Source organism: Paroedura picta, chromosome 1 (assembly GCF_049243985.1).
Source record: "Paroedura picta isolate Pp20150507F chromosome 1, Ppicta_v3.0, whole genome shotgun sequence".
Classification (NCBI taxonomy): Eukaryota; Metazoa; Chordata; class Lepidosauria; order Squamata; family Gekkonidae; genus Paroedura; species Paroedura picta.
Genome location: NC_135369.1, coordinates 17,889,521 through 17,915,761, shown reverse-complemented (window position 1 = coordinate 17,915,761; position 26,241 = coordinate 17,889,521). Strand labels below are relative to the sequence as shown.

Sequence of the window (26,241 nt, the reverse complement as noted above, 5' to 3'; positions counted from 1 at the left end):
TCATCATACAGGCCATCTGGTCCAACCCTCTGCTCAGTGCAGGATCAGCCTAAAGCCTCCAGGATATGTATCTGTCCAGCCGCTGCTTGACGACCGCCAGTGAGGGGGAGCTCCCCCCCCCATCTATCTGGTACCGTTATACATGTAGTTTAAAAGCCATTCCTGCAGGTTATTGGGCTCAACCAGGGGTAGTCCAACTGCGGCCCTCCAGATGTCCATGGACTACAATTCCCATGAGCCCCTGCCGGCGACGGCAGGGGCTCATGGGAATTGTAGTCCATGGACATCTGGAGGGCCGCAGTTGGACTACCCCTGGCCTCAACCATACGCCTGGTGGAAGAGCGATCTTTTACAGGCCCTCCGGAACTTTGATAGCGCAGGACAGCCACACTGGCGGTCATCTACCGCCCCGCAAAGCGTACAGAGAACTTTACTACATAATTAATCAGCAGCCTGCAGAAACACCAGTCGTCTGTAGGGAGTCGGCAATCAAGAAGAACTAGGGAAAGGCACCAGTTCTTCCCCTCCCCTCACGCTGACTGCAGATCTCCTCAGGCGCAGGGCTCTGTTTTCTATCCGCTTCCGACAGGAGCGAATTCCTGCATTTTTGTGCTGGAGATGCTATGCCGCTGCTGGGCAGGCTCCCTCCACGCACCACCAGGCGTGTGAGCTTCCTCCATGCGCGCACAGCACAAAGCACACACATGTGCAATCAAACCAATGCTCTACGCATGGGTTGCAGACCACCCTCCAAGGATTTCTGCTATGCCACGAGCGGTCCGTACGTAATAAATAAAAAACAAAGCCTCTTTAAACAGGACGTTTCTCCAGGAAGCGCAAGGTCCTTTTCGACTACGTTGTTTATTGTCATCAGAACAACAAAGGGGGGGGGAGCCATGTGTTCCAGCTTCTTAGCTATTGGTTACCAGGACAAAAAGCAAACCATGCTAGAGGGCCTGTGATTGGCCATCAGGGAGCAATGGCAACTATGGAAAGATGTCCTCCTCCAATGAGGGACCAGCAGGCGAAGCCAGGGAAGGGAACCCCCCCCCTCCTCTTTCCCCTTTCCGTCCGATGCTCTCCCAGTCATCTCGCTTGTTCAAAATGACCCCCTGGCAGACTGGAGAAGGAAGGGTGCAAGTGGGGTGTGCGGGGCACAGAATGTTGTCTTCAGCTCAGAATGCTTCGAGCACTTTTTAGGAAGTTGTAAATCCTGCAGACCGCTGAGTTGCCAGCTCACGGGACGGTGGCCAAGAGATCTTCTCTGTCTCCTTCCAGAGGACATAGGCGGTGCAGGAGGCAGCAGTGATCTGTAGCAGCCAGGGAAGAAATATTGTTGCAGATGTAGAAGGTATCTGGTTGACACAACACAGAACTGACGAGTCCACAGTAGACAAGTGAGAGAAATCCAAGAAAACAAGGAAGATGTTATTCTGGCTGACTTTTTACGTTCTCACCCCACCCTTCCTCCCAGGAATTCAGGGTCCCTCTCTGTCTCCCCTATTTTATCATCACAACATTATTATTGTAGTTGTTATATTTCTTAGAGCCTCTTGTGGCGCAGAGTGGTAAGGCAGCAGACATGCAGTCTGAAAGCTCTGCCCATGAGGCTGGGAGTTCGAACCCAGCAGCCGGCTCAAGGTTGACTCAGCCTTCCATCCTTCCGAGGTCGGTAAAATGAGTACCCAGCTTGCTGGGTGGGAAACGGTAATGACTGGGGAAGGCACTGGCAAACCACCCCGTATTGAGTCTGCCATGAAAACACTGGAGGGCGTCACCCCAAGGGTCAGACATGACTCGGTGCTTTCACAGGGGATACCTTTACCTTTACCTTTATATGTCTTACCTGCCACTCTTGGCGTACTGGCTCGTGGCCAGTATTAAAAACCCCATAAAACAACACAGAATAATACAAAAAACCCCGAACATGGTGGGGAAATAATCCTAGTCCCATAAAGGAACGCCTGCCACCCGGGCAGCAGAAGGCTATGTCAAAAATCATCACCCAGGATGGTCCAGGGTGGTTAAATCCCTCCGAGGTAGGCTGTGTGAAGACAGTAACGCACCTGGGTGAGACAGATGACCAATGGCTGCGTTACGGATCCCAGACAAGATTTGTACTTAGATTTCCTGACATGACAAGATTGGAGCTCATTCTGCACATGTTGGATAATGCACCGCCAATGTGCCTTTGTAGCTGGATTTTCCTGTTTCGCACAGAAAAAATCTGCTTCTAAAGTGCGTTGAAAGTGCATTATCCAGTGTGTGTGGAATGAACCTGGGATTTGTACCCAGGTTCCCTGACACTCTGAGCATGACACAGTGCTTGCTTTCCCACTTTATGAGGAGGGAGGGGGACGGGTAGCCTGGTACAAGAGAAGATGAACATTGCTTCAAGCTTTTGACTTGTGCGGGGGGTGGGGGGGTGGATGCAGAGCTTTTAGATCCTCTGGCTGGCCCTAAATGCGGCGGACTCTGGGGCGGCACCAGCTGTTTTAATTTGGGTTTCCTCACCTGGCCAGGTGTTCTCAGACTCCGGTCCCTTCCTCCCCCTCAGGGGAGTCGTCTTCTGGTTCTGCTCTCGGTGCCAACTGGGCAATGGGGGCACTTCCCAAAATGCCTCGGCGGAGAACATAAGGACACAAAGGGCCCGGAGGGATGTCGGCAAATCCTGGAGGGGAAAGGACACCATGCTTGAACCCAAATACTTGATATCATACTTGAACCTTAAAGGACACCATACTTGAACCTCCTAAAAGGCTGGTCTACGCAGGTGGGAAAGAAGAAGCAGATTCCTGAGGCCGTGCCAAGGAATGTATCCTTCCAGATGGCAGGTGGAGGCTCACATCTCACCTGCAGGGGCTGGCTGAACAAGGGCTTCTGGGCAGCGTGCTGTTTATCCCTTCCTAGTTTCCACATACCCTTCATGACGACCTCCGGAAGCCCGTAGGGTTCATACTGGGTGTCATCGAAAGCCACTGAGATCTGCTCCCGGCGCCGAAGACCACAGTACCGTCCCTCAGTCTGGGTTTGAGCATCTCGGTGATTCCCCTGCAACCAGCGCTCCCTCTTCTGGGCAGCCTGGAGAACTGCAAGAATGGGAACAGGAATCGGACGCCTTGCCCTCCCTTGAGGAAGGGGCAAAAGCCCTCAAAATAAAACCCCAAATCAGAGGAGAAGCCACGGCACTGTGGTAGAGAGCCTTCTTTGCACACTCAAAGGTCCCAGGTTTGATTTCTGGCTCCTTCGGACTGAACAAAACAAAACCGAAGACCAGTGGCACCTTAAAGAATAGCAGGGATTGATTCTAGCATGAGCTTTTGTGTATTGATTCCCTTGGATGCAAAACACATCTACCCCTCTGGAATTTTGTAGTTGAAGCATCTGGGAAAGCCCTCTTCCCTCCTGAGAACCTCGAGAGCCACAACTAGCCAAGCATTCCTAATATACACGTATAAAAGAGTTTCCTTGTTGTGTGCTCTTGACTCCCGGGTATCAGGAAGATAATTTCACACCACTGGCTCCTCTGGACCTTTTAAATCTGCAAATGCCAGCATGGAAACCTGGGACCTTCTGCATCCCAAGCAGACGCTCTACCGCTGATCTTAGGTGACCAGATGTCGTGACTTTAAAAAAGCATTTTTTGGGGTGGGAGGGTTAACTCTTTCCCTTCTGCAGGCTTTCCCAGAGAGAAACTAACCCTCCAGGCGTTATTAGTTTTCATGTGAACCAAAATGTAGGTAAAAGAGACACATAACATCTAAGTCAGGGGTAGTCAAACTGCGGCCCTCCAGATGCCCGTGGACTAGCATTCCCAGGAGCCCCTGCCAGCATTCGCTGGCAGGGGCTCCTGGGAATGGTAGTCCACGGACATCTGGAGGGCCGCAGTTTGACTACCCCTGATCTAAGTGGCAGAAACACCTAAGTTTCCAGTTTCCCTTACCACCACCATGGCTAACTAACAGCAGCTGTAGGAGGTGTTTCCTAACAGAGATATGGTACGGGGCAGTGGTGGGAGGTTCAACCCTGCCTCTGCTAGCCCCATGGCCCAAGCACCCACCCCCTGGAGTTGCCAACCTTCCGGGGGAGTAACAGGGAGAGTGACTGTTCAGCGTTGGAGAATGCAAATGAGAGGAAAATACTGAACGCTAGCTACACCAAATGTTAATTACACAGTTCATTTAGTAAATCCTTTTCTGATTCAGTTGCAGACTTCAGAGAAGATTTGTTAAATCCATGGGTTTGAAGAAAGCCAGGACCCCTGGGAGTCCAATCAGCTCTTTATTGTAATCTCAGCACGATGTTTCAGGAGGCAAAGCTGAACGGAGAACCCCCTGAAAATCCCCAACTTTTATACAGTAGATTTTCCTGCCAGTTTGTGCTATTGGTCCGAATTGGTTAATTTCACTGCCTGCTTGGCCCTCAAGCTTGGTCCTCGGCTGAACCACAAACACAACAAGATTTGCCCAAACGTGCACTGGTTGAACAACATTTCCTCATTAGTCGCATAAGTGACAAGACAATAATGTTTAAATGTTCAAATGTAAAAAGGAATCTTAAATTCTTTCATCCTTATTCCCTGGGAGACCTGGGCTGGTTCTGTACTTACTTTTTTCCCTCCTGTTGTCCATCCTGCTGAATTTAGATCGATCTGAACCGGGTCTTCCTCCTTCCTTTTTCCCAAATTGAAACATTCTACACTTAATTGTGTGGCTGCTCTCTCCTTCCCGCTTGATTGGGGAAGCTCAGAGGGGAGGGGGGAATGGTGGTGGTGAAGCTCCAGCCGCCATTGAGAGAGCACAAAGCTGGAGAGGGGTTTATTTCCTGCCGTTCATCTCCTGACTGTACAGCCAAAGCAAGGGGGAGAATGGAGCATGAGGCTGCTTGTATATTTTTCTTTTCCTTAGTGTCAGGAGATCCAGTTTCAATCTCCCACACTCCCTCAGTGACTCCTGTCATTAACAAAAATGCATGCCAAAGGTGTGAATCCCAAACTGGTACTGAGGAGAGGTCCACAAACAAGGACAACAGCAAACACCCTTAATACTAGAAGTGGGGGAGGGTTTGTGCACTAATTTTTCTGTGCGTCTTGCCTTCTTCCTCACATCCCTCAGAAATTCGCTTCCCTTGCGCAGAAATTCAAAACAATCTCCTCCTAAGAGACCTCCCATTGCTAAAGGGCAGCAATTTAGGCCTGTTTGTGGTTAGTGTATGTCAGCTTTAATACCTTTTTTTACTGTCTTCTTTTACGGTTTGATATTATACTAGATTCTTTTCTGTTTCGCAATAAAGGGAAACGTTATTTGAGAAGTGGTGTTTACAATAAAGGGGAAAAAAGCAATGGAACTGCCTGTATTATAAGTGAAACCCTTTATGGCTTAGTTTTATAAGGAATATCGATCACGTTGAGCTTTTTGCTCACCACTTTCGAGTCGCTGGACTAGGGGCACAAATAACTGCAGGAAGGCACTGACTGGTGAGGGAAGGCCCTCTGGACTAATACAGACACCCCTAATCGGCATTGAGGGGTGGTCACATAGCCTAATAAGCCTTGTCCCTTCAGAAAAACATTCCTTGGGCCTTGGTTTAGTTCTACAGCAGTGCTCTCCAAATTATTGCCAAGTTCCCTGCCGCCAGCTACTGGCAGGGGATGTTTTGGTGGTGTTTTTTTTTTGCCAGATCCAGGGCTGAATTTGCACTTACTTTGTTTATTCCGTTGTGGATCCTGCTGAATCCAGATAGATTTGAACTCGGATCTTCCTCTATCCTCTCCCCTCCCCATTAAAACTGAAAAGTGTTCTGCTCTTTCTTTGTTTTCTTGAAGGGGGTGAGAGGATTGGAGACAGCAGAGGAGGGTGAATAAATCCAAGAGGAAAATCTCTGCCGAAAGAAGTTAAGGCTTCTGGAGCTTCTGCCGAGAGAAGTTAGGGCTTCCCCTTTAAAGGAAGCCTTGCAACTTGGGAACGAGGAAGCCTTTGAACTGACACACTGGCCAATCAGGACTTTTCTACAGCGTCAGAGGCTCTGCAGCAAGTTATTTCGGGGAAAGCAGACAGCTGCATGCTTTCTCATGCCAATTTTTCAAATATCGAGGTTTATATCCACTCTAGGATATCACAGGGGAAAGGTAGGGTCACTCCGGATCAATCATGCTTAATGCAGAGGGAAAACTTAATTCACCCAAAATCAAAATAGAAATCGCATTCAGTGTAGACGGGAGGGACTAAATCGACCTGGGACTGGAATAAAAGCTCCATGCAGATTCAGCCCAGGTTAGGAAACTCCTGGAGATTTGGGGATAGAGCCTGGGGAGGACAGAGACCTCAGTGGAGCAAAATGCCATAAAGCCCACTCTCCAAAACATCCAGTTTCTCCAGGGGAACTGGAGATGAGGTATAATACTAGGAGATCTCCAGGTCCTACCTAGAGTCTGGCATCACTGTAAACCTCTAAAAAGTGGTCTCCATAGCCAAATAGCCACTCCTAGTCTCTACGGAGACTGTGCAAAGCAGAGGCTGTCACTGAGCTACGGATTCTCCCTAGTCTAGGGAAAAACATTTCTAGCCTAACCTGATCCCTGACATGCTAGCTTTCCACATGGAGGGATGCTTTTATATGAAAAAGCATTTAAGGCAGTGGGGCACTCAGCTTGGCACCCTGTTCAGAGCCTGGCGCAACTCCCTGGAGGTGCCCGGGGGGTCCCGTCGCATGCAGAGCAGGAGGAGGGTCTCCTGGGTGATTCTGCCCATGGGGGCCCCATGCTGCCCAGAGGAACCTGCCCGATGGACACCTGAAGCAGCTTCCCCAGCCAGGTCCTGGCTGTCACAATGCAGACTTGCATGACAGCCTAGACAGACCACTGTAAGGAGAAAGTGGTGTTCCCTCCCCCAGTAGAAAGGTTCCCTTCCTTTCTACTTGATGTGCCCCATGCTTACCATCCACAGTTTCTGCTTGACCACTGCCTCCTAAATGCACTGATTTAGGGAGGCCGAGGGTGCTGCCATCTCCTTTTCCCCACTGCCAGGCCTCTTGACGTGCCGAATCTTCATGCAGGTCCCTGTTTTCCTGGAAGACCCATGAGACAGATTCTTTCAGCCGTAGAGAGAGGGTGCCAAAGAGAGACTGACATTTATCCAGGGAAGCAGACACGACAGCTCAGTTCTGATAGCGTCACGCCAAACAATGGTTTGCGCAAACTGCAGTTATGAACCCAAACCGAGGTTTGAATTTCCAAAATGTATAATGGTTTGGAGTGACTTGTCTGCCTGCCATCTGTCAACTTCTCAAGCTCCCCCCAGTGATGACTGCCTCTATGGTTTGTTTTCTCCCTCTCTCAAAATACTGGAACTCTCAAGGGCATTCAATGAAGTTGGTGGGCAGAAGATTCACGATAGACAAAATGAAATCCTTCTTTCCACAGAGACGGGATTAAAAGGTGGAATATGCCGCCAGAGGATGTAGTGATGGCCACAGGAATAAACAGCTTAAACGGGGGATTAGACAGATTCATGGAGGATAGGTTTTATCAGTGGTTTCTAGCCGTTCTGACTAAAGGGGAACCCTATGCATTCAGAGGCACTGAAACTCTGAATCCCAGAACCAGGAGACACCATTAAGGGACTCGAGACTCAACCATTGTTGGCTCTCTAGAGCAGGGGTAGTCAACCTGTGGTCCTCCAGATGTTCATGGATTACAATTCCCATGAGCCCCTGTCAGCAAATGCTGGCAGGGGCTCATGGGAATTGTAGTCCATGAACATTTGGAGGACCACAGGTTGTCTACCCCTGCTCTAGAGCAGTGGTCCCCAACCTTTTTCCGGCTGGGGACCGGCAGGGCAACTGCCCCGCCCGCGCAGCACACATGCGCAGCCGCGCATGTGGCCCTGATTCCCTCTCCCCACCTCCCGCAGTAAGAAGCTTTATTACTGCAGAAGTTTTTTACTGCGGGGAGAGGGAACCGCGGCCCGGAGCCCTGGCCTTCGCGGCCCAGCACCGGGCCGCGGACCACAGGTTGGGGACCACTGCTCTAGAGGAATTGGTTGGCCACTGTGTGAAACAGGATGCTGCACTAGATGGACCACTGGCTGATCCAGTGGATCTTATATACCCAATCAGACTGGTGTAGTTCATGATATCTGCCTGTAATCATGGATTCTGATCCTGAACTGCCAACCAGTTGCAAATCACATTCTATGAATTCAGGACCTCTGTCTCTGCTACCACAAAGGCTAGAAATGTCTTCTTTCTTAAAAGCATTTTCTGGTTCCCAGGGCTCTGTGTGCAAAGAAAGATACCAACCCTGGACATCCCCCCCCCAAAAAAAAACCACGTTCCTTGTTCCTCTGTTCTTAGCTTTTCGTCTTGCAGCTAGCCTACTATCCCAGTACTTACTCGGCCTTCCTGCGTCTGGCCCTGTGACTCTTCTCCAGGAACCTCTCTTGTCCAGCTGCCTCGGGGTGTGTCTGAGACATCAGCAGGTGTGGCTTTGTGTTGGTCCCTCAGCAGCACCCTCAGCCGCTGGTTCTCAACTCTGGCCGCACCAAACGCCTTCTTGGTCTCTTCCAGCTCCCGGTTTAGACTTCGCGTCAACCGGTCCTTCTCCTCAGCATCGGTCAGCAGCTCCTCCAGGTGGTGGCTCTGGGTCTCCATGGCCTCAGCCAGCCTCTCCGTCTGCTTTCCCAGAGTGGCTTGAAGACTCTGCAGCTTCTGCTGGGCCAGGCTGGCTTGGGCCTCTGCTTCGGCTTTCCCTTTGGCCAGAGCCCGGATCTCCTCACGAAGGGCCTCCACATCTCCTTCCGGCTCAGTTTCCCCCCCATGGTTGGCTTCTCCTCTGGCCAAAGTGTGGGTCGTGGTGCAGTCCTCTTCTTCCGCTAAGGAGGGCAACTTCTCTGAGACCTGCAATTCTGCTTCTCTTTCTCCTCCCTTATGAAGTGCCAAATCTCCCTTTTCCTTCAGCCAGGCCTCCATTTTAGCCCCTCCTGTGCCCCCCATAACCTTTCCTGCCATTGAGGCCTCCCCTTGACCTGGGCCTAGCTCCTTCACCCCATTATGGCTCCTGCCCTGGATTTCTGACATCCCCTTTTTCTGTGATTCACTCCAGGACAGCGCCTGTTTTCCTTGGCCACAGGCCTTCATCTCCTGATTCTGGCAGCAAGTCTCAAGCAGGCCTTTGCACGGGTTCTCAGAGGCACCCATGTGCCGTCGGAGCAGCGAAACCTCCTCTCGAAGGGCCTGCAGTTCTTCCTGAGCCTGCTCAGCGCTCTGGGGCTGGAGACACGGTCCTAAGAAGCCAGGTAAAAAGACGGAGAAGGCATAATGAGATAATCTGAACATTTTGTTTACTTTGCTTATAGTCTGCCTTGCTCACTGCTCAGGGCACGTTAACTTTTAAAGAGAAAATTTCTAGTCTCTGTGGATGAGAACACTGGAGGCCGGGGCTTGACAAAACCTTGGAACGGCAAATAGGGAGGAGGGCTGAACATGCCTTTCAGCGGTCAAGGGGTTAAGGTTCAGAATTTGCTTGGACACTATTTCCATGCCCCTCTCAACAGCCAGCCAATGCGATCTAGTGGTCAGAGCAGCCTTTCTCAACCTTTTGATTATGGAGGAATCCCTGAAATAAATTTTCAAGCTTCAAGGACTCCTAGAAGTGATGTCACCTGGCCACGCCTCCCTGCCACATCCCCAGAAGTCAGGAAAAAAAGAAAAGGAAATCACAAGGCAAGATAATGTGGTAGTCCTCTCTGTATTGTAAGTAAAAGTCCAAATAAAGAATCAAACATAAAGGAGTCAACCAAAACGGGATCCTAGGTTAAATAACCCGCTTTCTATCTGTCTTCATCAGTGGTTGCTCTTCCAATGTAGTTATGTTATAATAATAGTCGTAGCATGTAACACATTGGCAAATGCTCATCACAGTCTGGGGATTTCACAAAGTGCCCCGGAAGTGACATAACTACATGTGCCCTTTAACCTCCTTTAACTTCCTCCCCCCACCATTACTACTGCTACATTGGCTCTGCCTCATGGAGACCAGAAAGGGCAGGAGTTGCGTAGACAGCCCGAATCCTCCATACTGTGCCACGACCCCTTTGATTCTTACACGCATGGCCTACCCACTGAGCCCTCTGGGCAAAGGTGGCCTGTTCCCTTGCTTGTGGCCAGGTCCATTCACGCAGGAGGGGGAAAGCCGCAGACCCCCTCTGGAGTTCCCGCAGACCACCAGGGATCCATGGACCCCTGGTTGGGAATCCCTGGGTTAGAATGTCAGATTAAGATCTGAGAAACCCAGGTTCAAATCCCCACCAGGCCACGGAAGCTCGCTGGAAGACCTTGGGCCACTCATACACCCTCAGCCTCCCCTGCCTCACGGGGCTGGCATGGGGGCAAAATGGAGGGGAATGATGTAGGCCACTGTGAGTCTTCACTGGAGTGAAAGGCGGAGCATGAATGAATAAGTAGAATCATAGAATAATAGAGTTGGAAGGGACCTCATGGGTCATCTAGTCCAACCCCTAGAAGAAGAGTTGGTTCTTATATGCTGCTTTTCTCTACCTGAAGGAGTCTCAAAGAGGCTTACATTCACCCTCCCTTTCCTCTCCCACAACAGACACCCTGTGAGGGAGGTGAGACTGAGAGAGCCCTGATATTTCTGAAGAAGAAGAGTTGGTTCTTATATGCCACTTTTCTCTATCCGAAAGAGTCTCAAAGCAGCTTACAATCGCCTTCCCTTTCCTCTCCCCACAACAGACACCCTGTGAGGGAATTGAGGCTGTGTTGAGCCCAAGGTCACCCAGCTGGCTGCATGTCGGGGAGTGCAGAATCAAACCTGGCTTACCATATTAGAAGTCTGCGCTCCTAACCACTACACCAAGTTAGCTCTTTAAATATATAAACTTCCCACTGTTACTCAGACTAATCTTTTTTTTTAAGTGGACTTCCACCTGTTATGATTAGAGTTTCTATCTATCTTCCCCCATTTATTCATTTGTCAAAAATTGGGGGCTTTTTAGTTGTGGGGGGGAATACAAATTTATGCAGAAGAATGTCTATCAGTGGTCATTGGCCATAAAGGCAAAGGGAAACTTAGTGTTCAGAAGAATTATACCTAAAAAGTACCAGCTTTCTAAGTGGAGGAGGCTGAAATAGCAGTGCTCTGCTTATGAAGTTCCCAGGAGCATCTGGTTGGCCATTCTTGGAAATAGGATGATAAATTTTCAGTCCCTTCTGCTCCACAGCGTAGATAAAACCAACTTTTTTCTCTCTCTCTTTTTTTCTTGTAGATGTTAATGCATTTTTTAAACATTTAAATATCAGGAAATTTAAAAAGACAACAAACATAAAATACCAATTCAGAATAACAACTTGGGTTGTGTGTGCAAACTGCGAACTTTAACTGTGTACATGCTACCCGGGTTAATCTCCAAATGTTACTCCAAACTTCATTTGCTCTTGACATAGAATTACACTGGGAAGTCAACCAGCCCTGCCTCAGTCTTACCTTTCGGCTTGATGGCCGCTCCCCGTTTCACAGCTGGCGACTCCAAACGGCAGGAACTTGAGTTGCGGCAGCTGCCACTAGGGGGCATCCTTTCCGTTCCCAACAGGTTCTGCTTCAGAAACGGAGTAAGAGCAGAGGGGAGGAGATGAGCAGAGGCTGAACGTGTATCATGTCAGTGGCAGCCAGTCTGGTCAGCTTAGCAACGAGAATCAAGCATGTTCATTTTCTGGTCTGGGTTTTGAAAAAGCTATCCTGATAGTCCTCCTGCGAAATGGAAAGTTTGTGAAATCCCAGTACTATGAAGACATGGGATTGGTAAACTTTGTTGTCTTGAGAGAGCCAGTGTAGCATAGTGGTTGAGAGCAGCAGCCTCTAATCTGGAGAGGAGGATTTGATTCCCCACTCCTCCAGCTGGGCGACCTTGGGCTCGTCACAGTACTGTTAAGAGCTTTTTTTGCAGTGTAGTTCTATCAGAGCTCTCTCAACCCCACTGACCTCACAGGGTGCCTGTTGTGGGAAGCGATTGTGAGCTGCTTTGGGACTCCTTTGGGCAGTGAAAAGTGGGGTATAAAAACCAATCCTTCTTCTTCATGATTTCTTTTTGTTATTGTTTTCTGCAGGCAACCCAGGAGCAAACTGCTGGGCAAGGCAGGGCAGGCCCTTGGGCCCTGCAACTAGACTCACCTGAGTGGCTCCAAGGACAAAAAGACTCAGCAAGAAGGCAGCCATTGCAGTGTGGCCCAGGTGTGGAGGCAGGGAGTAAGCTTGGGTGGAGAACAAGGGCTCTGGGCCCGGGTGTTTGGAGGCAAGGCAGGGGACAGAGGAGAAGAGGGCGCAGCACAACTCAAGGCCCAGGGGTGAAGCCGGGGCTGTAAAAACGGAGGAGGGGGACATGGAAGGAGAAGAAGAAGGCAGATAGCAACGTCATGGCATTTCTCCTGTGTAACCTTGAGTTGGGGATGTGAACATCACCCTCGGGGGGGGGGGGGCGATCTGCATAAGGAAAGAGCGGCTGGACTCATGGTCTCAAGACCTCATGACGTTTCCCTGCCCCTAGAGGGCACTACAGGGTCATATCTTCCTCTGTTGCATCTGCTATGCAGGTTATGGTTTCCATAGAACTTCCCACCTCCCGAGGAAGCTTGTTCCACTGAGGAACTGCTCTGTCAGGAACTTCTTCCGGACTTTCAAAAGCATCTTCCAAATGTACCATGTCCCACTCTCCAATCTACTGTAACAGACCACTGGGTCTGCTTCACTCTGATAATTTCAGAGTTAGGAACCTGTGGTTCAATGCCAGATGCTTTGCATGCTAAAGGTAAAAGACCCTTCTCTTATTGGAGATGCTGGGGGGCCACTGTTGGTCATGATAGGCAACACTGAGCAAGACGGACCAGTGATCTGACTTGGTATAAGGCAGGGACACATGGTTTGGTGGGAGGCCAAATATCAGCAGCAGAGCACATGCTTGGCACATGGACACCTATGCTTCCTCCCCACATCCCCAGGATGCTGGTGAGCACAGATGCCAGCAAATGTAGCAACAACTACTGTACTTAATGGAAAGGAAGATGACCCTGAATGTCATATATGCATACACAAAATATTAATTTGCATAACTGTAATGTGTATGCAACAGCCTCTTGTGGTGCAGAGTGGTAAGGCAGCAGACATGCAGTCTGAAAGCTCTGCCCATGAGGCTGGGAGTTCGATCCCAGCAGCCAGCTCAAGGTTGACTCAGCCTTCCATCCTTCCGAGGTCGGTAAAATGAGTACCCAGCTTGCTGGGGGGTAAACGGTAATGACTGGGGAAGGCACTGGCAAACCACCCCGTATTGAGTCTGCCATGAAAACGCTAGAGGGCGTCACCCCAAGGGTCAGACATGACTCGGTGCTTGCACAGGGGGATGCCTTTAACTTTAATATGTATGCAAATGTAAGACAAACTTCTGCTTTTTTTAATGGCATACCTGAGGGGGGAAAGTTGCAAGAATCAGATTGTTGTGTAAGATGGTTGTGAAAACATCAAACATTAAAACTCTGTACTTTTCATATTTTTGTTTTAAAAATTTTTACATATTTTATGTCAAATTATTTTTACGTCAAATTAAAGATCATGATGAGCCAAAACTGTTGTTTTTTAACGTTTTGAAATTGTCCGAAAAATAACGGCAATATCGCAGTGCAACGCTGGAGTGCTACACTCGCTGCCTACAGCCGTATCATACAAAACATGGGGCTCACCAGTGAAGTGCGTAACCTGTGCCCGGCCTCCTGGATGTTTACAGCTTGTGTCTCTGTGTCCTTTAATTTTTGAGGGTCGACAATTATACCATAATGCACTTCCGTTGCATATCTTAAAGATTTTCCTCATGGCTGCTGCATAAGATATTTTCACATCAAAAACCCTAGTCTTGCATTTGAATAACTACGGTACATGCTAGCTAATGGCACAGCTGCACTGGCATGCAGAAGGCAGTGAGCATTTAAGTCAACACTCTAGGCAAGGTTTTACATTTTTTTCTGAATTATTTTTTGTCATTTAGCAAAAAGGGACCCAGAAGAAGAAGAGTTGGCTTCTATACCCCGCTTTTCACTGCCCGGAGGAGTCACAGAGTAGCTTACAATCACCTTCCCTTCCTCTCCCCACAACAGGCGCCCTGTGAGGTTGGTGGGCCTGAGAGAGCTCTAACAGAACTGCAGTGCAAGAAAAGTTCTATCAGTACTGTGACCAGCCAAAGGTTCCCCGGCTGGAGGAGTAGGGAATCAAACCTGGCTCCCCACAACAAACACCCTGCGAGGTAGGTAAGGCTGAGAGAGCCCTGCTTGGTCAAAACAGCTCTATCAGGGCTGCGACTAGCCCAAAGTCACCCAGCTAGCTGTATGAAGAGAAGTGGGAATTCAAACCCGGCTGGCCATATTAGAAGCCGCCACTTTTAACCACTACACCACACTTGCTCTGTAGCCCTCTTCTAGAGGGAGCTTTGCCAGAGTTCATCTCCCCTCCCCTTCAGGCAAAAAAGGTTGCAGATGCGATGCTAACATTCCTATAGAGACATAATTAAAGGACTGGCTGTAAAAACTAATAGGCAGATACATAGCTGCAATGAAAATAGATAAAAGAGAAGCAGTGCGGGGGTCATAAAAGTTAAACCACTCAAAGCACAGGCTGGCTCTGCAACAAGATGGGATTAGGTAGTGGCTTCAGCTGGGGGGGGGGGGGTTAAAGGGCTGTTTCCCTCCACCTTAATCTTGCCTTAGCTCCAAGAACTGGGGCAGACACCCTCTGCCCCCTTGCATTTGTTCAGTGGCAAGTCCAGCATGCCCAGTTGGGCTGACTCTTGTGTTTCAAATCCTCAAAGTGCTTGATTGGTACAGGAGGTCTTTAGGATATCAGTCATGACAATGAAATGGCACCTCTATATGCAGAAGCAGTATACCTTAATATGAATTGCAGTGGGGGGGGGGAAACAACAGGAATCTGCGCGTGATCGTGGATGTTTCCCTCTCCAAGAATAGCGTGGCTGGCATTCTACCACCTTCGCCAAGCCAAACTGCTAGCGCCCTACTTGGCCCCAGAACACCTAGCCACAGTGATCCATGTGACATTCACCTTCTGCAACTCGCTCTATGCAGGCCTGCCTTTAACTTTGATCCGGAAACTGCAAGTGGTCCAGATTGCGGGGGCCAGAGTCCTCACCACAACACCATGGAGGTCCCACATCCAGCCCATCCTCCAACAAGTGCGCTGGCTGGCAGTCGTATTCCGGATCCAGCTTAAGGTCTTGGTAATTGCCTTCAAGGCCATACGCAGTCTGGGCCCATTGTCGCTGAAGGACCATCTCTTTGCCTACGCCCCTCAAAGAGTTCTGTGCTCCTCCACCTCCAACCAGCTAGTGATCCCTGGCACACCTGACCTCAACCAAGGCCAGAGCCTTCTTGGTCCTGGCCCCCACCTGGTGGATGGAGCTCCCAGAGGAGATCAGGGCCCTGACGGAACTAAAACAGTCCTGCAGGGCCTGCAAAAGGGAGCTCCTCCACCAGCCAAGCAACAACTACTGGGCCCCTGAACTTCCCTCCCTTGAACCCATGGGGCAGAGATGACCGACTATGGGTCTGTTAGATTGTTTGCTACGTTAAAATGTTATTTCTCTGTTTATTGTTATTATATTATCTTTTATTCGTTATGATTAGTTCAATGTATTGTTCTGCTTAGTTCTATGTCAACCGCCTGAGCCTTAGAGGGGGGTGGTATACAAATGTGATGGATGGATGGATGGATGGATGGATATGGATGGATGGATGGATGGATGCAGGCAGGCAGGCAGGCAGGCAGGCAGGCGAATCTATGAGATTGGATGAGCACCTAATTAGGAGAGTGTGTTTTTTAATTCCATGAGAATGTGGGGGGCTGAGCTGGATGGCCCTCGATGATCTCTTTCAGCTCTGTGTGTGATTCTGATTCTGAAATGACTCTGGCTGGTAAATGTGGGGCACAGGCCCAGAGCCAAAGAGAATGTATCAAGACTAGAGCTGGCCCATCCCAGTTACCGATCTCAAGAACCACATTCCCCATGCATATGTAAACACAAGACAGCACCTTGTCTCCTGCAAAACTTATCTGTTTCCTCTTGAATACAAGCTCCTTAACCAATCTTGTATCCATCTTGAAAAATTGGCAAGAATTTCGCGCCTGCCGTTTACTGCCTGTTTTTCCACGGGCCGGATCAGGCAGCCCTGCAGTCTGAAATCTCTCATGGCCACGGGCTCCAAAAAACCATCCCCTCTGCCAAGCCCCTTCTGAACTGTTCCCGACAAGAACATTGTAAAAGAGCACTCTGCTGATGAGTTGCAGCCTCGTTAAAATTCCCCACTTTCGGAGTGGGTGGTGGCAGCGGGGTGGAGGCGGAAAAACCTTTGGCCACTGCCTTTCCGCTGCTGCTGCCTTGGCATAAACACGGGCAATAATTAATGACGCTAATAACTTTGTCCGCTCTGCAAAGGGATGAGAATCAGGAGTTTTGTAAAGATGCCGGGCCGTATGGAAGAAGCTGAGGAGAACCTAATTTATGGATGCTTTGGGCTGATCCTGCGTTGAGCAGGGGGTTGGACTAGATGTCTTGTATGGCCCCTTCCAACTCTATGATTCTATGGTACAGGGGCCTGGGAGACAACTGTGCAGATTGGAAGACCCGAATTTGGGCACGGACTGCCACCGAATGGGAGTTTCCTTTCCCTTCTTCTTTGCCCTAGAATAAGGTGACCAGATTGTCCCATTTTTGGAGGGACATCTGGGGGTACCTGGCAAATTGTACTTACGTTGAAATTAAAATATATATATTACAATACTATATTTGCGTTCTATGAAACTTTTTGTTGCTCCATATAGACCAATTTTTTAATCAAGAACCCCCCCGGGTCAATGGTGTCCCACTTTATCAATGTTAAAATCTGGTCACCTCACCCTAGAAGCCTCCCTGGTGAATGATGCATAGGGTTCCCAACTCTGGGGCTGGTTATTCCTGGAGATTTGGAGGGAAGGGCAAGATTTGGAGAAGGAACTCAGTGGTAATGTGATTGCACAGACTTGCAGGGGTGGCCAAACAGTGACTCTCCAGATATCGGACTACAATTCCAGCACATGCTCACAGGGGCTTAGGGTGCATAATTTTTTTTACCCTTACAACTACCCTAGAGGTAGCTTAGTCTATGTGACTTTTCCAATGTCACCCAATGAGTTTCCAAGGCAGAGTGGGGATTCGAACCTGGGCCTCCCAGATCCTAGCCCAAAAGGCCAGCTGCAACCTGACAGAAGTGGGCTGAGCATCCTGAATTCTCAAGCCCAACTCATCCAAGGGGCTGTTTGGATCCTACTGCATTGCGGTATCTTTTCTTCTTCACTCCTGTCTTAAGAAGCAAAGCCCAGAGGCTCAGTTGTTTGCTTAGTTCAGTTATTAAATAGTGTTCAAATTAAATGAGAGTACGGGGAAAATAAAAGAGTAGCTGGGCTGAAATCCCAGACTGGCCGTTTCTGACAGCCTTGGGCTGGTCTCTCAGTCTGGCTAGGCAAAGAGGAGACAAGAGGCTATTAATGACCTACCTCGCAGGGTTATTTGTGGAGACAGACGAGATAATTACCACATTGCATCCTGGCCTATTAAAAGTGATGCAGCCAAACTTAACAAGGTCCACTGGAACCCCCTCTTTAAGAAACCCCCTCAGCCTTTTAATGACACAGACACATGTACCATCTGGTGTGGGGTTTAAAAAAATATTTATGTGGTGCTGGAAGTCTAAGTACATGCAGCCTCAGACATTTGTCTTGTACGAAGTCAGAGACATTTGCTCCTGGGTATACCAAAAGTACCCTTCTGTTACTAAGGGCTTACTAAGTGCTTGTTACTTTCTAGAAATGAGTGAATGTTCTCTTTCATATCAGTTGATTGTTTGTTTTTTGTTTTGTCCACAGATTTGGTTCTCTGCTTTCCACCCCTGACTGTTACATTAATGGGTATTGTTGCATGTGTATCATACAGTTTTAGGTTTTCCAACTTCTGGGAGTGGCGGGCATATTGAGTACAACTAATTTCCAGACTTCAGTGGAGAAAATGCATGGTGGACACTATGGCATTATATCTGCTGAGGTCCCTCCCTAAACCTTGCCCTTCCCAGGTTCCACCCCCCCCCAAATATCCAGGAATTCCCCACTAAGAGTTGGTAACCATAAGAACTGTATAGACAGGCTATGGTAGTATACATTTTCTAAATAAACAAAAATTCTGCTTTTCATGCTGGCTTTAGCCTTACATGCTTTTAGTTTGATAATTGTTGGGTGGAGAAAATACTTTTGGGGGGGGGGAGTTTCACTGGGCTGGGTGTTTGAGTTGTAATCGTCTTTATTGCTGTCTCCTGTTAGCTGCCTCAAGCTCTTTTTCTGGAGAGGAGAAATATATATATTTGTTAAATAAAATATTAAAGAAGTGCTGGTGCTCTCGGCCTAATCTACTAGGCAGTGTTATTGTGGAAATAAAGCAGGAAGAGAGAACGATGAAGAGAAGGGTTTTTACACCCTGCTTTTCTCTACCTCAGTGGTTCTCAACCTTCCTAATGCCGCGACTCTTTAATACAGTTCCTCATGTTTTGGTGACCCCCAAACCATACAATTATGCAAGTGTTCTGTCACAGAAACTGAAACTGACCGATGGCATGAAGATCCATTGTTCATGATGGGATATAAATTGTTTTTCCCCCTGGGGTTTCTCAGTTCAGTTCTGCCTCTTGCCCCATCATGCTGATCTCACTCTTTCCCACTGCTCCAGACAGATGAATGCTCTATCTCGATCTACCCCGCAGGGCTGTTGTGTAGATGGCACCACCCTGCCAAGCTGCTTGCCCTGCCGCGACCCCTGTGAAAGGGTTGTTTGACCCCCAAAGGAGTCCCGACCCCCAGGTTGAGAACCACTGGTCTACCTGAAGGAGTCTCAAAGCAGCCTACAATTCACCTTCCCTTCCTCTCCACACCGCAGTCACTTTGTGACAGTTGTGAGAGAACTGTGACTCGCTCAAGGGCACCCATCAGGCCTCTTGTGGAGAAGGAATGGAGAATCAAACCCAGTTCTTCAGATGAGAATCCACTACTCTTAACCACTACACTCACCATGCTGGCTCTTCACCACTCCTCTCCCCACAACAGGCACCTTGTGAGGCAGGTGGGGGCTGAGTGGGTTCTGAGAGATTCTTTCAGTCCTTTTGATTTCAGTTGTAGTTCATGTGGCATAATATGGCTTAATTTGGCTATTAAGACACAGTTTAGTAATTTGCCACAATTTACTTTTGCCTTATATCTGTACACTTGTGATCCTTGTTCCATTTTGTCTGAAGAAGGGTGCCTGCACTCAAAAGCTCACGCCTTGAATAAATCTTTGTTGGTTCTAAAGGTCCTAAAGGTAAAGGTATCCCCTGTGCAAGCACCGAGTCATGTCTGACCCTTGGGGTGACGCCCTCCAGCGTTTTCATGGCAGACTCAATACGGGGTGGTTTGCCAGTGCCTTCCCCAGTCATTACCGTTTACCCCCCAGCAAGCTGGGTACTCATTTTACCGACCTCGGAAGGATGGAAGGCTGAGTCAACCTTGAGCCGGCTGCTGGGATTGAACTCCCAGCCTTATGGGCAAAGCTTTCAGACGGCTGCCTTACCACTCTGCGCCACAAGAGGCTCTATTTTTAAAGGTCCTACTGGACTCTATTTTTGTAGTGCTACTTCAGACCAACAGGCTGCCCACTGAAAACAAGTTAGTTAGTTACGTGGGCTTGTGCCAAGATCTGCACACTCAGGCGGTCTTTGGGGCTACTCACCTCAGCCTGACTGCTTCGCTGCTTCTTCCACTGAACCAGCTCAGCCCGGGTCTCTTCCAGCAGCTTCCGCAGTCTCCACAGTTCCCTTTCCTTCTCTTGGTTCTGCTTCTCTGCTCTAACAAGCTTGATCCTCAGCTCTGGATGGGGCAGGGAAAGGGGAGAAGAAGGTTAGGTGACACAAGGAGACAAGCCTCCCTTTTTGTACTGGAATATCACATCATCTGGGCTTCACACGAGCTAAACATGCTCCAGGTGACCAGGCAGACAAGTTTCTAGCCCTTCTGTACAGTTGCCAACTCTGGGTTGGGAAATTTCTGGAGATTTAGGAGTGGAGCCTGAGGAAAGGGAACTCAACACAGAAACGATGCCATAGAATCCACCCACAGAAGCTGCCATCTGCTCCAAGGGAACACAGTTCTGTGATCCAGAAATCAGCTGTAATTCCTGGGGAGTTCCAGGTCACACCTGGAGGTCAGCAACCCTAATGATAGGGTGCAATCCTAAGAGCATTTCTGCACAGAGGGGTAGAATGCGAGTGGCTTTTTGCTTGCAAATGTGGGATGGTAAATCTCGCATTTGCAGCCCTCCTCATGGGAAGACCCATCCCGCATTTTCCCTCTGCCCTGTCAAGGCTTTTAGCTGCAAGGAAAAACAAGACGAACTTCTCTTCCTTGGCTTGTCAATCACAGCAAGCCACCAATCACAGCACAGCAGTTCTGTTCTGGACTGAAACTTTCTCCTCCCCACCTGAATTTTTTTTTAAAGGCACTTATGCGTTGCAGTGTGGTAATGCCACAACACATATGCATTTTTGATAGAAATTAACATTGCCCTGTTGCTATGGGGAAATGCCAGAACGATATAACCCCCCCCCCTTTTGGGAGGAATTTGTGTTCTTTTGCAGTGTATTTCTGTCTGGGTGGATTTCTGAGATGCTGAACATGGTCCCTGAACCCCCCAAAAAACATTTTGTACTAATAGTTGGCTTTAAAACAAGGTGCTCAGACCCCTGTAAGATCGGGAGTAGGCTGCTAAATCACGCCCCCCACTTTCCCAGCTCATTCCCCACCTCCAGAAAACAGAAACAGGGCTGTTTTTGCCTGCTGATCCCAAAAACACTGTGGGCACTTTAAAAAAGATTTTAATTGCAATTCTTGATTAATTTTATTTAATTAACTTCTTTTTAAATTGTGTGACAATTTTAGAAAGACACATTTGGACATTTATTTATTTATTCATTAGATTTTTATACCGCCCTTCCATATGGCTCAATTGCAATAACAGCCGCGGCTCCTTAAAGGTTTCAGTTCCATTCAGCCAGCAGTGGATAAAAGTGTTTGAACAGAAGTTGGAAAAGCCAAGTCAAAAACAATCAATCAGCCATAAAGGTTACAGGGGCCAGCCACTCTGTTTCACTCTACCTTGCAGGACTGTTGTAAGAACAAACTAAGTAAGTGAGGAGAAATCATAAATGCTACCCTGATCTCCCTGGAGCAAGGGGAAGATACAAATATATAGATGTGGCATAAGCTTCCATAGATCAGTTTTCCAAGCGCCATTGACCTCTTTGTCCTTTTTAACCCCCAACGGCTCCTCCGCCAGGCATTTAGATGAGGATGACCCAAACCATCGCTTCCAAATGGCCCCCAAGCCCCACCCCCTACCAATCTGCCTAACCCACTGGGATCCCAGTAAGAGTTGAGCTGAGGCGCTTTTACAGTTCCATCATTCTCTAATGTTATTGTTCTTGTGCTACAAAACGTACAGGAAATACCAGCCAAGGTAGAATCTTTTTGCCCCTTTCCCATGCATTCTGGAATTAGAATTATGCAAAAACAACTAAACCAGGAACACAAAGAGGCAGGCAGAACCCTGCACTAAAACGCACCTCCCAGGAGACTTGAGCAAATGAACCACATGGCAAAAGAGGAAAAAAGGAAACGCTCCCAGTTACCCTCATTGTCCTTCTTCAGTCGCTCTCCTGCAGACACGAGTTCCGATGCCACAGACCGGATTCCTTCGCCATTCTCTGTGGGGACAGGACTTCCAGGTGGGGCACCAGGGCAAGGGGTCTCTTGTTGCCAACAGGTCAGGAGGGTCTCGTTCTCCCTGGAGCTTGCAAACAGTGAGCCCCTGCGTTGAATTGGCTGGAAAAGACAAGAGAAAGATTGACTCTTACGATCCGATACACTCTTATAAGGCCCTGGTTAAATGAAGCAATGTGGAGGGGGTGGGGTTGAGGAGAGGAGCAGCAAGTGGCAGAAAAGAGGGACATATCCTGTACTCACGCTTGGTCCAGGTGCAAAGGTCCTGCTGGGCTCTGTTTTGACCTCACCACCACCTGCAAGGCAGAGGAAGCATCAGGGTCCTGTTCAGGCCGAGATGAACCCCTCCAACCTTTCACAGATGAGAACAGGTAGATGTGCACCACACCTTTATGCTTATGCTGCCATATTCAGTTATGGATTTGAAAGGCAAGCAAGCGTTTGCCTTGTTTTATCAAATCTGAAAAAATTTTCCCTCAGAGAAGGGTCAAACGGCTGCGAATGCTGAAGAAGACAAGAAGGAACAGAATCGGTTGACACAACTCCTTTGAGTTGGGAGCACACCCAAAAACGTGCACCCGCCTTAGTGGCACTGCCACCTTTAGGACCCCTGAAAAAGTCAGAGGCAAGGTGAGGGGATTTTGAGTTTTTACATCTTGCCTGTTCTCAGTTAAGGGGGCTGACATCCAGGTGTCTGTGAGGGCCCCCAACATTCCTGAGCCGGCACTGGGAGGCCTCAAAATCTCTCCTAATTCTTCCTGTGTCTTGTTTGTACCACTTCAAACTGTGGGCCCCCTCTGACAGAACATTCCTCCAGATGAATATAGTTGTATTCTATTCTTTGGTGTGTTAGCCTATGTTCAATGATCTATTTTGTGTAAGAGGAGAATTTTAATCTCACAAGAATTGGAAGTGGTAGAGCCCAGACACAGGTCTACTGCCTCAGGGCAACTAGCCCCACATTTTTGAAAAAAGTTCAGGGCAAGAATTTTGAGATAGTCTGAAGGATCCTCAAAGGCTCTCATATGATTATTATAAAACTATATAAGTCCCACCTATAGTTATAGAAAATGACCTGAGTGACTCATAAAAACATCCTGAATATTCAATAAAAACGGAAAACAGCAAATGTCCAAGATTCTCTCAATGGATGAAGGACGAGAGGAATAAGTATTTCCTAGAGAGCTTTCCCATTGGTGGACTTCTTCGGGGAAGATTATTTTATCAATCGGTAGACACTGTTTTATCCTGCCCTTTATCAGCGTGGCATGTTTTCCCCCTCCTGTCTCTTTTGTCCATACAATGATCCTGAGGAAGTGTGACTGGGCCAAAGTTACCTCAGGGAGCTTCACTGCAGAAAGCAGCACCCATGCCCTACCCCCCAGGTCCTCTAAACTGGCTTACTGTTTTGTGTCGTGAGTGTTTGAAAATATATTCAGCATGTAAATGAGCAGGCGCATACAGATGAAACACGGCTGTTCACCCAAAGCAAAATCCCAACCATCCTGAACCTATGAGGCAGGATAAGAACGCTAGTGGGAATAACCAAGAACACAAGTAGGAGTAACCAATTTAATCAAGTTTCTAGTCCTATGGAAAATGAGGCTGTAAAGAAAGTGTGCAGACGATATTACCTGTACTTATTTGTCTCATTTTCATCCCACCTAACTTTCAAGGGGCCCAGGATGTTAAGCAAGGGTGGCTTGCAAACTGTGGTGTTCCAGATGTCCATGGACTACAATTACCATGAGCTCCTGAAAGCATGATGCCGGCAGGGGCTCATGGTAATTGTAGTCCATGGACACCTGGAGAGGGACAGTTTGGCTGCCCTTGGTATATCGAATTTTCCTTTCCCCAGAATATCCTCACAGCAGCCCTGTGGGGCAGGCTAGGCTGAGAGGAAATCAGCTTTCATGGCAGGGTGAGGATTTGAAACTGGGGCCTGTGAAATCTCACAAGCCAGCAGGATTACCTGTGGTCAGGTGTCAGGACTTCACTCTCCCCAACTCCTTCATCTTTCTAACCGTCCTGTTCTATGCTGCAAATATATTTTGATCTAACACATCACTTGTTTTACTGCCTAGAAAGTCACAATCTTCCTTCGGTCTCTTTTGAGGCTGATTTGTTAAAATTTGGCAGGTGAGTGCTGTTCTTCTAGGTTCACCTCCCTTTTTCAGGGTCTCTGGAGCGGATGCATCTTCTCTGACATGAGGAGGCAGGCTATTTCATACCTTATTGCTGCCAATTTATGTCTTGAACGGCTGATAAGATATTCTCTGTGCATCACACGGTTGGGCTTTGCACCTGCACAGAGCAGCAATTCGAAAAATGTGTAGTCAACCTGTGGTCCTCCCGATGTTCATGGACTACAATTCCCATGAGCCCCTGTCAGCATTGGCAAGGGCTCATGGGAATTGTAGTCCATGAACATCTGGAGGACCACAGGTTGACTACCCCTGCGCTAGAGGACTGGACTAGGATCTGGGAGACCCCACTCTACCATGGAAGCTCTCTGGGTGACCTTGGGCCAGTCACCTTGTCTTAGCCTAACCTGGGGTTTAAAAAAGAGGAGAGGAAAATGACATAAGCCACTTTGAGACCCTATTGGGAAGAAAAGCAGGGTATAAACGAACAATCATGGTTTAGTGTTAAGAGCAGCGACTTGTAATCTCTTTGATTCCCCCAGTCCACCACATACAGCCAGCTGGGTGACCTTGGGCTTGTCACAGCCCTGTTAGAAGCTGTTCTCACAGAGAAGTTCTGTCAGATCTCAGCCCCAACCACCTCACAGGGTGTCTGTTGTGGGGAGAGGAAGGAAAAGCGATTGTAAGCCGCTTTGAGACTCCTTTGGGCACTGAAAAGTGGGGTATTAAAACCAAATCTTCTTCTTCTTCTTCTCAAAAAAATAAATAATAAAGTGTTTGCACAAAGATTCCCACCACAGGGATGCAGCCTCAGACTCTGCTGTCTCACCCCCGACTAAGACTTCCCTTTACCACAGTGGCTGCTTCTTTGTGGAAGTTTCTCCTCTGCCTTCCCCATCAAGAGCACTTTCAGAAAAGAACCCAAGTAAAATTATTATGCCATCTGGGTGACAAGGTGCATGTTTACAAAAGTTCCCACTTAAACAGGCAGCATTTTCCTGCCATTAACCCCTCACGGCTCCCATTTTGTCAGTTACACCATCCATTGGTGGCCTGGCAGATAAAATGGCGGCCATAAGAGTGTCTGACTAAAAAAAAAATGTATAGAGAACTCACATGTGGAAGTTTAAATTCCTATATATGTGCCCCTGGATTCACAGAGGCAGCATAGAAAATCTTCAGTGTGTGGCAGCAGCGGCAGCTACCACGGTGACCCTCTGGCCGTCCATGTGGCAGTGTCAACTGCCACCACCCTCCCAATATCCTTCAACCGGCAGTCCCTCCCTTCCGCCACACAATGAAGTCACAGATGCTGTCCTGATCCCAGGCCGCTAATTCTATGGCTGTCTGCCAAGGCCTCTAATCCTCGGGGTTTGGCACGACAGGAAGCAGCTCTCATTGGCCGAAGATAACCCATGTCATTTCCTCTTTGGGTTCTTTACCTTCAGCCCGTGGTGTTGGGGATCCCCAACTGGAAGATGGGAGAACCAACTTGGATCTTGAATGCAGCCTTTCAAGTTCCAACTGAGACCTGTAGGATTTTTAAAAAGATAAGAGAGAAGTGGCCATTGGTAGTGGTGGTGATGTTAATAGGGAAACAAGAGCTGCAGTCTGGTGTCACTCCTGAAGTATTCTGAAGTGAAGCAGGTATAGAGCAGATCACAGAAACTTCTATGAGACAACTGGGAGTGTAAATATAATCAACGTCAGTGTAAGTATAATCAATAATTTTTGTAAAAATTGAGAAATCTGGGGAGAAAGTCTAATGCCTAGGGCTATAACATAGTTAAAAGCACAATAGAATCAGAGTCCAGTAGCATCTTTAAGACCAACAAAGATTTATTTAAGGCGTGAATAAATCTTTGTTGGTCTTAAAGGTGCTACTGGACTCCGATTCTATTGTGCTACTTCAGACCAACATGGTTACTCATCTGAATCTATAGTTAAAAGTAGCATAGCTAAGGGCCTGTTATGCATGGGTGACTTCCCTCATTTTCACCATGCATGTCCACCAGGCTTACTTTTTCATTCTGTATTTCCCCTGCTTTCATTGTGCATGTCCATTGTTTTTTCTTATTAATTCTGCAATGAGGTTCTTCCCTTCAGTGCTCGGTTTGTTTTCCACTGCTGTTTCCCCAAGTTTTCTGACAGTGGTTTGTGACGGTTTTCTCCCTTGCTTCATTTCCAGATGAAGGTAAT

General features: G+C 48.3%; 1 protein-coding gene across 1 annotated transcript in view; it reads right to left on the bottom strand.

The window, feature by feature from the left end:
- Positions 1–832: 832 nt before the first annotated feature.
- LOC143831130 (uncharacterized) overlaps positions 833–26,241 on the bottom strand; it is a 30,818-nt gene continuing 5,409 nt past the window's right edge. Inside the window, exons 4-13 of the mRNA XM_077324221.1 lie at positions 25,485–25,573; positions 22,142–22,194; positions 21,808–22,000; positions 19,854–19,990; positions 11,501–11,609; positions 8,392–9,281; positions 6,936–7,065; positions 2,922–3,089; positions 2,515–2,671; positions 833–1,310 (exon numbers count right to left, since the gene is read on the bottom strand). Coding sequence (XP_077180336.1) covers positions 2,529–2,671; positions 2,922–3,089; positions 6,936–7,065; positions 8,392–9,281; positions 11,501–11,609; positions 19,854–19,990; positions 21,808–22,000; positions 22,142–22,194; positions 25,485–25,573 — 1,912 coding nt within the window. The 3' untranslated portion in view covers positions 833–1,310; positions 2,515–2,528. The remainder of the gene's footprint in view (positions 1,311–2,514; positions 2,672–2,921; positions 3,090–6,935; positions 7,066–8,391; positions 9,282–11,500; positions 11,610–19,853; positions 19,991–21,807; positions 22,001–22,141; positions 22,195–25,484; positions 25,574–26,241) is intronic.